Source organism: Balaenoptera acutorostrata, chromosome 3 (genome assembly GCF_949987535.1).
Source record: "Balaenoptera acutorostrata chromosome 3, mBalAcu1.1, whole genome shotgun sequence".
Classification (NCBI taxonomy): Eukaryota; Metazoa; Chordata; class Mammalia; order Artiodactyla; family Balaenopteridae; genus Balaenoptera; species Balaenoptera acutorostrata.
Genome location: NC_080066.1, coordinates 175183506 through 175195850, shown reverse-complemented (window position 1 = coordinate 175195850; position 12345 = coordinate 175183506). Strand labels below are relative to the sequence as shown.

General features: G+C 40.1%; 1 protein-coding gene across 5 annotated transcripts in view; it reads left to right on the top strand.

Moving 5' to 3' along the window:
- Nucleotides 1-206: 206 nt before the first annotated feature.
- Nucleotides 207-12345, top strand: part of ATG2B (autophagy related 2B) — a 70896-nt gene continuing 58757 nt past the window's right edge. For 4 of the 5 annotated variants that reach the window (XR_009007501.1, XM_057543020.1, XM_007178889.3 and 1 more), the window contains exons 1-3: nucleotides 207-845; nucleotides 7705-7867; nucleotides 11606-11758. Coding sequence is in view for 3 of the 5 variants with exons in the window: in XM_057543020.1 (XP_057399003.1) it covers nucleotides 684-845; nucleotides 7705-7867; nucleotides 11606-11758 (478 nt within the window). In the remaining 2 variants the exon portion in view is untranslated. Of the gene's footprint in view, nucleotides 846-7704; nucleotides 7868-11605; nucleotides 11759-12345 lie in introns of those variants that run through there. The other variant, XM_057543021.1, reaches the window with a different exon arrangement.

The following is a 12345-nucleotide window of genomic DNA, read 5'->3' as shown; positions in this document are numbered from 1 at the left end:
CGGCCGGCCTCCCGCCGCCGGCCCCGCGACTGCTCACCTGCGCACGCCACCCGTCCTCCTCTCACTCCCTCCCCAGGCTTCTGGAAGCGACCTGCGGCACCGCCCCCTCTCCTCCCCGCCCTCGCCCCGCCCCCTCGGAGCCGGAACTGCACCCTTCCGGGCCCTTTTCCCCGCCTCCTTCGGCCCCCAGTGTGGCGTCACTTCCGCCTTGCCCGGCTGCGCGCTGGAGTCCGGGTCTCGCGGACGCGCCGGTAGCGTCCCGCAATCGGGAGCGCGCCCCGTGGATGACAACAAATTCGTAGCGCAGCGGCGGTGGAGGTGTCCGCCTCAGCCCCGGCCTCAGGCCCTACCGTCTCCCCGCGTGATCTCTTGCATCCTCTCTCTGGGCCGACTAGGACCCCCTCGGAAGCCCCCGGGCTTGGGGTGACGGGGACTCCTCCGCGCCTTGTCCCCGCCAGGCCTAGCGCGAGCGGCGCGGCACAGGTGATGGGGTCTCCCTGAGGGATTCCCGGCGCCGAGCGGGCATGGAGGGGCCTCCCCGGGCTTAGGCTTCGCCGCGGCCTGGGCTCGCCGGCCGGGACCTGAGACGCCGCCGCAGCCACAGCAGCGGCCTGGAGCCGGAGCCTGGGCCCCCAGGCCGGAGCCGTCCGCAGCCCCCGCCGGCCCAGCTGCCAGCCCTCGTCATGCCTTGGCCGTTTTCGGAGTCCATCAAGAAGAGGGCCTGTCGGTACCTCCTGCAGAGGTACCTGGGTCACTTTCTGCAGGAGAAGCTGAGCCTGGAGCAGCTCAGTCTGGACCTGTACCAGGGCACCGGCTCCCTCGCCCAAGTTCCCTTGGACAAATGGGTAAGAGCTGCCGGCGGCCAGCCGGGCGGGACTCAGTCTTCTCTTTAGCGCGATTCGAACGAGTGTCATCCAAGATTGGTGACTTTCAGTCCCTCCCTGGGGATTGTTTGGCTCCAGGTGGGGCAGGACTCCGAGAAATGTGTTCAAGTGTCTTGTAATCTGTTTCTAGCAAGTTTGCGCTCCCAAATCACGTGTTCCAGAAACTTAACAGAGGTAATGGAGTCTACCCTGTGGGAATCAGCGGAGTCACTGGTTTGGGGGAGGGGTTGTCTGTGAATCTGGCTGAAAGGGGTCTATGGAAGGAGGTGATCAGGGCTGCCCCTTTGGGGAAGGAGGGGTCGCGGGGTTCTGCGCAAACAAGTCGTATTTCATAGGATGACACTCCGGAAAGATTAAGGATGAGGAGGACCTTTGGGGATGTCAGAATGCCTAGGTATTCATTTATTTACTTGGGGTTGGTTACTTGCACACCGCGGCCTCCGTACAGCGTTTGACATCTGGAAGAAAGTTAGGTGAAGGCCTCCTCTGCCGGTTTGCCTGCTTTTGCTTGATACGGTGTGTAGAAGGCCAGTCGGTGAATGGTGGTGTGGCTCTAATAGTGCTGCTTGGTTGTGCCTGTTTGCTTCACGTGACAGATCGTAACAGCGGGTGTTGCAAAAGAGCTGAAGCTGCAGTGTTCAGACATTTAAAAACTTGTTTTCTGCTTGTCATCCAGAGGTTGTGAGTTGACTCGTCTTAACAGGTGCTTCATGTATAGTTGAACCTGCATCTGTATGTTTTCAGTGCATAGTGTTTTACTTCATGTGTATTCAGCCTCGAGTTTGGCAAGAATGGAGTGGCTCTCCCACTTCCCCCAACTCTTTATTTGTTCCACTAGAGTTTGCGGCTTACAGTTTGTGTTGGTTGTACCATTCTAAAGTATTAATATTCTGAAAGCATTCCAACACGGTTTACATTTAGGAAATCATCAGTATAGGTAACTTTCCTGTGGGAGCTGGGCAAAACAAAAGGAAACATATTTTTTTCTTGATTTAAGCTGTGTAAAAAGCTTGTGTTTTTTTTTTTTGTTTTTCTTTTAGGTAAAAGTATTTTAACAGAGTAATGACTTCTTTAGCCGTAGAAACCTGAAAAACTCAAATTATGGTGACACCTTACTGTGATCATTAAATTAATTTGTACTGGTATAAATAAACATGTAATTTTATCAGCAAGTGGATGACCTAAACTAGGGAGAGTACACAGGATAGTGGGAAAAGCCTTGGCTTGAGTAGCAGAAGGACCTAGTCCCAACCCAGGCTAGCCCATGCTGCCACAGTTAGCCAAGTGACATTGGACATAGTAATCCACCCGAGTTCAGTAAACATTAATGGACTATCCACTCCATGACAGGCACTGTGTCAGGGTACTGCATTGCTGTAATTCTTACCAAAAGATAAGGATTCTGATGTGTATTTTAAAATTCATTGACCCATAAGTCTACAGTTTTGATACAGTTATGAATAGACTGTCTCGAAGGAGGAGGGTTGGATATTTATTAACAGTCTTTTTTGGGTTGAATGACTTGGCTGCGTTATTCTTTTTTAATTAGTATTTATTTATTGAAGTGCAGTTGATTTACAATGTTGTGCATATGCATTATTCTATTTTTAAAAAAATTTATTTATTTATTTTTGGCTGCGTTGGGTCTTTGTTGCTGAGCGCGGGCTTTCTCTAGTTGTGGCGAGCGGGGGCTACTCTTTGTTGTGGTGCGTGAGCTTTTCATTGCGGTGGCTTCTCTTGTGGCAGAGCATGGGCACGCGGGCTCAGTAGTTGTGGCTCGCCGGCTCTAGAGCGCAGGCTCAGTAGTTGTGGCGCACGGGCTTAGTTGCTTCGCGGCATGTGGGATCTTCCCGGACCAGGGCTCGAACCCGTGTCCCCTGCATTGGCAGGCGGATTCTTAACCACTGTGCCACCAGGGAAGCCCTTGCATTATTCTTTAATGACTTTTCACATTAACCCTATAAGGTGGGTATTATTATTTCTATTTTACAGATAGAGTTAAATAATTTGCCTCAAGTCACACAGCTAGCAAGTGGTATAGTGAGAATTCAAGTCTAACTCCTAAGCCTATTATTTCTTTATTAATCACATGGCTTCAAGCCAAGGAAAGAGCAGTTAATGTAACTGAGCATTTGTTTATTTCAGGCACTGTACTAGGCACTGTCATTTATGAGGTTTTATTTAATCTTCATGGGAAATCAGAGGTGGTAATATTTGAATTTTGCAGTTTGACTTCAGGATCACTGGAAAAGTAACTTATGGTTGGACTTAATCTGAAGGTTATGTTTTGTTCTGCTTCTTGAAGGTGAGGGATATGCCCAGCCAAAATGATAATGTCAAATAAAGTATCCAGTAAACATTGGCTGTTGCTGGTTTCTTTATTTCATTACAGTGTGCTGTGTTTATGACTAAGATAAATCTTGGTGTGACGTTTAGATACAACTATTTAAACTTCCGATTGCAAATTCAGTTACTTTTGACATTTGATTTGAAGGACTTTCATGACAGAAAAAAAGATACCTCGCAAAGATTCATAGATCCAAATGGGAGAATCCTATTATTGACAACATTCCTAATGTTTCAATTCTCAGTCATCAATTATGCACAGGATTGTGTTGAAATCGCCTGTGAGATTCCCTTCTTCCTTGATCTCAGTCAGTTATTCTTGCTAATTAGTTGGGAGATGTTGCATTTATATATATATATAAAGTTAACTTTAAAACTGCTTTTTAAAAACTTTTTTAAGAAGACTAAATTTACTGAGATAATTTTTCATGTTTTCAAACCTTTGTAACCTGTGTAGATAACGACTTAAAAAAATAGTGTTTTTAATAGACATTTTTTCAGCAACAAAATCATGTAACAGTGGAAACATTTCCAAATATAATTTTTCAAAATGTCCTTTCCATAGTACAAAAATCCTTTGAAAAGCAGCTACTTTTCTCACTCATTAATAAAGTGGTATCTTTACTTTGAAAAGACAGATTAAGTGTGTTTTGTGTTTTGGAGTATACCTGCTGGGTAGCATGTACTACTGATAGCCATTTGTCATCACATAAAAGGTAGGCATATTTAAAATTCTAATCTTTGTGAAGAAGAAAATTGCTTATTATCTTTAAATTCAACTCCTAAATGTTTGGTCATAAGAAAACCTAGGAAATCAGAAAGTTACTGTCATTTTCTGTCTCTCACAAAGATTCTACTGTTTCAGAGTCTGTTTTTCTTATGTAGACTGTATGCTCAAGTGTCAGTGCACTGAAATGGAACATCCAACCAAAGGTACCACTCTTCACCCTTCCCACTGTGGAACTGCTAGTCTTCTCTTTGTTCCAGTCTGATGTATGGCCTGAGCGAGAGTGCCAATGCCCATTTGTACATTAAGTATAGTATAACTTTTAAATCTGTTTTATCTTTATTTGAATTCTTATGCCTGGGCTTAAACTAATAAGGATGTATTCTTTTCCTAGTTACTCTTACGGTATCAAAAAGAAGCGTATAACTTAATGTTTGCTTTTCTTCATCCTGCCAAGCACACCTTGAATTCCTAGTAGCGCTCATCATTGTACTAGGTAGGCACTGTGGAAGACAAAGAACAATAATCAGCATTTATAGAGTGTTTACTTGGTACCAGGAACCATGTTGGCAGCTTTACACGTTATTTAGTTTACACTCACAATAACCTTAAACTGGTAGTATCGCTATTTTATGGATGAGGAAATTGTGACTCAAGTTAAAAACTTGTCCAAAGCCACCCAGCTAGTAAGTGACCGAGCTACTGTGTTTTAAAGGCCTATGTTTTAGAAGACTATTCTTCAAACATGTTTGCCCAGTTTTCTTTAAAAAATTTTTGAAACACTAACATATTCCTTGTACATTTTAAAATTGACTTTAAAATTTTTTCATTATAAGTTTAAATGGTTGTAACGATAATGTAAATACTGATATAATAAAAATATAGTTTTTTTACCCAGTAAGATATAAATACCTGCCATTATATATTTAAACATGCTTGAACAAGGTCACCATTAATAGTTGGAAATTTAACATTGTATGTTTTCCCATTGAACTCATATGTCCATCCAACTTCCTCTGCAAAATTTTATTGTAATTTGTATATTTTATGCTTACATCTTTTATTGATCATGCTGTCATTTCTCTATAATAAAAACATGTAACTAAATTGAAATCGATCATACTAAAAATTTTTGTCACAATTCAACTTTCCTTTGCATTAAGTGAATATTTTCTAGTGTAACATTTTAATTTCCATAATGATTTCTTCACTATTCTTTTTTTTGGGTTTTTTAGTGGTTGCTGTAGGGCTTACCATATTGATCTTATCAGTGTCTCCTTCACATAATCATTGGGTTTTAAGTGAATTTTTCCCCTGGATTGTTTTGTTATTACAATTTTAAGGGCAGTTGATCAAAACAATATAAATATATTATACATTTGAATAACTAAACATAAAAACTTATTGGAAATATATTTTTTGATGTTATGGGTGTGTTTCCCCCTCTTCCCTGATTTGTTCATGTATCCATAGATGAATATACTTACAACTAGAATTTGATAGGGTTCAGCATAAATTTCACTCTAAATTTTTAAAATAGTTATAAGCTTGAGAAACACTGATGTCCTAAATAAGTAGATGAGAATTATAGGGATTTTGTAGTAGCAGTATCACTTAGTTCTTTGAATTTCTTTGAATGGCAATGCCAAAAATATGTATAAGGTGGGGAAAGACCAGAAAACTTACTGCTGGTCCTGCCTGAAGATTTTTATATCCTAGGCAGTGCGTAAGGGAGGGTTCAGGAAGGGAAAAAGATATGCCTTTTTTGGCTCAGTGGGAGAAGGGAGACTGTACAAGGGAATATGGGAAAAGAGACCCAACATAATGCCCCTGCTTTAAGTACCCTTCTCAGGAAGGTCCATTTTAGGAAAGAATATATTTGGAGATTGGGGATCTGGAATTTTATACCTTAAAACCATCCATGCCCATGTACTCTTTAGGAAGTCTGTAGGATCACACAAACACCATTGTGAAGAAAGCCTATTAAAATAGTAACTTCCAGTGACTTCCCTGGTGGTCCAGCGGTTAAGACTGTGTGCTTCCACTGCAGGGGGCGCGGGTCCCTGGTCGGGGAACTAAGATCCCGCATGCTGTGGTGCAGCCAAAAAAAAAAAAAATCAAAGTAGTAACCTCCAATGGTAGAACGTGAGCCAGTCTAGATCTCAATGTTCAGCGTTAGGTTTGTAGACAAAGAACTACAACACTACCCTTATGCAACATAGCATACAGGAAGCACATTATGTGTAGGCTGGCATTTAATAAATTTTTGTTATTTTAATTTAAAAAGTATATTGTCTGTCAAAAAAAACCCATTTAATTATTCTACTAACTGTATTTACATCCGTCTTCCTTTTGTTGTCGTTAAAACTTCACTGAAATTGCTGTCAGTGGGATCACCTATACCCTAAATGTCACTAAATTCAGTGGACATTTAAAAATCTTTGACTTCTTGTTAGTTCTTGTTGCACTTGACCACTATTTATGTTGTCTTTCCACAATTTTCTGGGACAAGAGGCTCTCTTGATTTTCTTTCTACTTCTCTGTTTGCTTTTTTTTTTTTTTTTTTACAGTTTACTTTGCAGGTTCCTCTTTCTTAACTTGTTTCTTAAATGTTGGTGTTTATCAGGATTCTGTCCTAGGCCTCTTGTCTTTTTACTCTACATTAGTTCCCAAAGGCTGTCTCTCCTCACCCCTGTGGCTTCATTTACCCTCTGTGTTTATAAAGCCCTTCTGTATTATAAGCCCAGATGGCTCTCCTGAGCTCTAGACCTCCTAGCCATCTCCACCTTGATGTCTGCTCAGATATACTCTTTGGAACTGAATTCTTCATCTTCCCCTTCCCCTGTCTCAGTAGATGGTACCCCTATCTAAGCCGTTGCCCAGGCCAGCAACCTGTGAGTCATTCTTCATTCCTTCTTGTCTTTACCCCTCATGATGCCAATTAATTCTACTTCCTAATATATTTCAAAAATCCATCTTCCTCTAACTTTCCTCATTGTCACTATCCTTGCCAAACCAAACTTTAGTTTCTCTTACTTATAACGTCCTTTCTGCTTGAGTTTCACTTTCCTCCAATACATGCTGTACGTGACAGCAGGAGTGGCTCACTAAAAGTTCTTTCCTCATCGTGGTGCCCTTGCTTAAAGTCTTTCACTGGCTTCACGTTACCCTTGAGATAAATTTCAGACTCTTTAACATTAATTACAAGGCTTTTTGGATCCCATTCACCCTTATCTATGTAGCCTTATCTCTAGTCATCACCCTGGCATGCTACACGAAAGCCTAAAGCAGCTTTTTCCACACCTGCCCCCCACCCCGCCCAAAACTCTTGTATCTCAAATATGTGTGCTTGTACACTCTGACCTCTGCCTTCTTTGAATCCTACATGCTATTGTCTCTCTCTGGACCACTGTGTCCGATTAACTCCTCAGCCTTCTGGTGTCAGCTTTAAATAGCACTTCCTCAGGTGGCCTGCCTTGTATCTCTAGGTTAGGTTCTTTTACACGTTCAAATAGTACAGTTATTTCCTCTCTCATGCAACTTATCACACTTTAGTTAAATGTGTCTTTTGTGGTAAGCTGTTTTGTCAGCTTAGTGAGGACCAGGAATCATCCTTATCTTGGTCTCTGCTTTCTTTATCCTTAGTGCCTGACACATGTATGAACTTATTTAGCATCTCTGAATAAGTTAACAATTTTAAGTTCTTGTTCTTGTGATTTCAAAATGCACTTTTTTTTTTCTCTTTAGTGTCTCAATGAGATCCTGGAGTCAGCAGATGCACCTTTAGAAGTCACTGAGGGATTCATACAGTCAATTTCTCTGTCTGTTCCCTGGGGCTCCTTGCTGCAGGATAATTGTGCACTGGAAATGAAAGGGTTAGAACTGGTCTTCCGACCTAGACCTCGCCTAGGTAGGTGTATATTATGTGTTTCTGTTTGTTTCTATTTTTAATTTTCAGAGATTGGGAAAGTAACCTAATTGCGTTAAATTCAGTATTAATTTTGCATTGTATTTGTGAGATTTTCAGTAGATAAAATATTAGGGCGTGGTCCATGTGGGGGGCGTGTGATTGTATCTTCATGAGTTATTTCTGACTCTATTTACCTACAGGAACTTTAGCATATAGATGATTGGTTTAATTGTTACCAATTATCTAAAGTGACTTATGCTTTTTTTTTTTTTACTTGAAGTATAGTTGATTTACAATGCTTCAGGTGTACAGCAAAGTGATTGTTATACATATTTATATGTTTATATGTATATATATTATGGTTCAAATTATTTTCCATTATCAATTATTACACAATACTGAATAAAAAGTGACTTATGTTTTAAAGATTCAAAGTACTGTGCCAGAAAGCAAGGAAGTGCTCAAAGATTGATGGAGAAATGTTAAAAGGACACAGGATTGGGCTTGAAGGGGCTCCCGTTGGCCAAATCTGGAAAACTTGGGCATCAAAAAGGATAATGACAATAATGGATTATAACACACTAAATAAAAAAAACCCCTAAGTCCATGTCAATACAAATAAGTAAATAAGTATGTAAGGGGGGCAAGGAGAAGGGAAAGCTCTTCATTGCTACTACTTATAAACATAAAAAAATGATAGGGCTTCCCCGGTGGCGCAGTGGTTGAGAATCCGCCTGCCAATGCAGGGGACATGGGTTCGAGCCCTGGTCTGGGAAGATCCCACACGCCGCGGAGCAACTAGGCCCGTGAGCCACAACTACCGAGCCTGCGCGTCTGGAGCCTGTGCTCCGCAACAAGAGAGGCCGCGACAGTGAGAGGCCTGCGCACCGCGATGAAGAGTGGCCCCCGCTCACCGCAACTAGAGAAAGCCCTTGCACAGAAACGAAGACCCAACACAGCCAAAAATAAATAATAAATAAATTAAAAAAAAAAAAAAGATAGACTATCCCCATGTTTTCAGCCACCATAGTAAAAATTAATGGTATCAAGATCATCAATGAACGCTGATACCATTCGGTGAAGGGTTGTTGAAAAACTGGATATTTAGACAGTATCAGAATATCTCCCACTGTTTACATATTATTTGCAGAGGGAAAAAGTTTCTTTTACAGTGCAGAAAATTGACAGTCACCACTGTAACTGAGTGATCAAGCTTAACCTCATCAATAATGGGTTAAACTGACATCATGTGTGTCCTGACTGAGGGACTGAGAAAGACGTGATCACTTATGTATTATTTCTGCTAAAAGTGCTTAATCTGAATCAAATCACGAGGAAGCAGTCAGACAAATCCAAAATAAGGGAAATTCTGTAAACTAACTGGTTGGTACTGTTAAAAAAATGTCGGTGTCATGAAAGACAAGGAAGGTAGAGGAACTGTTCCGATCAAAGGAGACTAAAGACACGAATAACTAATTGCACTACATAATTCTGTTTCTTTCTTTCTTTCCTATGAAGAATGTTACTGAGGCAGCTGGGGAAATTTGGGTATTGAATGTATGTAAGATATTGTGTCAGTGTTACGTTGCTTGGGTGTGTTAATGGTATTGAGCTTTTGCAGGAGACTGGCCCTGTTCTTAGGAGTTACATGCTGAAGTCATTAGGAGTGAGTGTTATGATGTCTGCAGTTTACCTTCAAATAGTTCAGTGAAAGTTTGAGAGTGTGTATGTAATCTTTTTATTTTTTTTCCTGGCTGCACTGGGTCTTTGTTGCGGTGTGTGGGCTCTTCGTTGTGGTGCGCGGACTTCTCTAGGTGTGGCGTGCGGGCTCCAGAGCACGTGGGCTCAGTAGTTGCGGCGTACGGACTCTCTAGGTGTGGCACGTGGGCTTAGTTGCCCCGCAGCATATGGGATCTTAGTTCCCTGACCAGGGATTGAGCCCACATACCCTGCATTGGAAGGCGGATTCTTAACCACTGGACCACCAGGGAAGTCTCAGTGTGTGTGTAATCTTGATGAATCTAGGTGTAGGGTATGCAGATGTTCATTGTACACCTCTTTCTTAGGATTGAAAATTTTCAGAAGAAAACTTTGGGAAGGAAAAGATTTAAAGTAGTAGCAAGTCATTGTTTACAAGTATATGCGTGTGGTAGCTTTAATTACACATATGATGTTTTCTGATTTATCAAACATGTATACTGTGCTTCTTGCATGCCAGATACTGTTCTGGGTGGTTTACAAGTACTATCCTCACAGTAGCTCTTTGACATAGATACTTTTAATTATCTCCATTTTGCTGAATAGGAAATTGAAGCATAAATACTAGGTTTAATAACTTGTCCAAGGTTATAGCTAATTAAATGGAAAATATGGAATCTGGACCTAGGCAGTCTAGTTCTGGAGCCCCTATTCTTAACCACTGTGCTATGTTGTGTCTTGGATTATCTACTGCAGAGAGTGTGTGTTTATGTATAAGCTAGTAAAGTCATGATGGTGAATCATCTTAAATTATGAACTTAAATTCTTTCAGTGACAAGTGATGTTTGTAAAGATATATTTGAAGAATTATAATCCCAAGTGCTGCCTGAAACACCAGCGTTTAAGTTATGCTTAGTAAAATTTAGTATCTGTATTTTTAAAATTGGTAATCTATGCATGGAAATTCTTAATAATCTGGTATTTAATTAACAAGAATATTTTATATTTTAACCAAGCTGATAGATGTAGTAATACTTTACTAAGGAAAGTCAAATATTTTACCCTTATTTTAAAAATATTTCATTAAAAGGACTTTTAATTTTAGAAGACAATAGTTCTAGTAATCTCTGTCAGTTTGTTTTGAATAACATAAGGAAGTGTGGTGGAATTCTCTCATAAGGGAGGATCTGGAAAGGACTTTTCACAGTTTGTGTGTTCCTTCTCCAAGGATGCTCTTCTGTTTTATCTGCATTTATAGTAACCTTCTAAAGCCTAGGTCAACTGCTATCTCTACTTTCCTGTGAATTCCCTCAGCTAGAAGATTTAGCCTCTTCTCTTAGCTATCATAATATTTTCTGTTGACACTCAGTAGTTGGCTATTAATTCTTCTTAATTTTATCTCATTTCTTCTACTATTTTGTAGTCTTTTTGAGGGCAGAATTAATAATTATTTTATTTTTCTTTCTTTTATAGCAGGGTCAGCTAACTATGGCCTGCACACCAAATCTGGTCTGTCATCTGTTTTTGTAAATAAATTTTTATTGGAACATCACCATATATACATATTCATTCATTCATTCATTCATTTTCTCTGGCTGCTTTTGTACTAGAGTGAGAGAGTTGAGTAGTTGTGATAGAGACCATATGGCCCACAAAGCCTAAAATATTTACTGTCTGATCCTTTGCAGGAATTTTGTTGACCCCTGCTCTACAGTATTTTGAACAATACCACTCATATAAAATATCCATTAAATACTTGAATGAATATGTGAATTAATTATTTGTCAGATATATATCATGTAATGAGAACATGTGTCTCTGGACTTTTTTCTGTGATTTTTTTTTTTTCCTTCTCAGTTATTATAAGGTGATGTTTAAATCTCAGGAGTAATTTCTAGACTATTGTATCCCTGGGTGACACCATGATGCTGAATATCTCTTGGAGGATTAAGAATTTATCTGTTTGAAATGTATGATTTTAAGAAATGGCTTTGTTGTAACTATGAGAAGTTATTTAGGATTAATCTATATTTTCTGCAGCAACTGGTTCTGAGCCTATGTATTGGTCAAGTTTCATGACCAGCAGTATGCAATTGGCAAAAGAATGTCTTAGCCAGAAACTAACAGATGAACAAGGAGAAGGATCCCAGCCTTTTGAAGGACTTGAAAAGTTTGCTGAAACCATTGAAACAGGTTTGGCATTATTGAGTATTTTCAAAAATTTTAGATTTTACTTAGTAGTAAGCCTTGTATAAGAAAAACTCATTTGAGTGATTTTAAAAGAATTGTTATTCTTACTTCAGAACTTTAGAACTGAGGTTATTTTAAAACTTGTACAGTAAATCCTCCACATAAAAAACCTTCAAGTTGCAAACTTTCAAAGATGTGAACATGCGTTCACATGTCCAATCATGTGTTAGTTCACGTGTCTGGTGTACATTGTCACGTGTGTGCATCCTCTTCAAGTGGTTGTGCTTTTGTGTACTTTACTGCACAGTACTATATAGAGTACAGTAATACAGTATCTTTATTTCAAGCCCAGGATGTCTGGAAGCAAGCGTAAAAGCAGCAGTGATGTAGCTGGTACTACTACCAGCCCCTGTATGCCAGCTGCTGTGCTGTACTACTGTACTTTTCAACGTACTGTACTGTAAGATTAAAAATGTTTTATTTTTTATGTTTGTTTTTTTATGTATTATTTGTGTGAAAAGTATTATAAACCTATTACAGTACAGTACTATATAGCCGATTGTGTTAGTTGGGTACCTAGGCTAACTTTG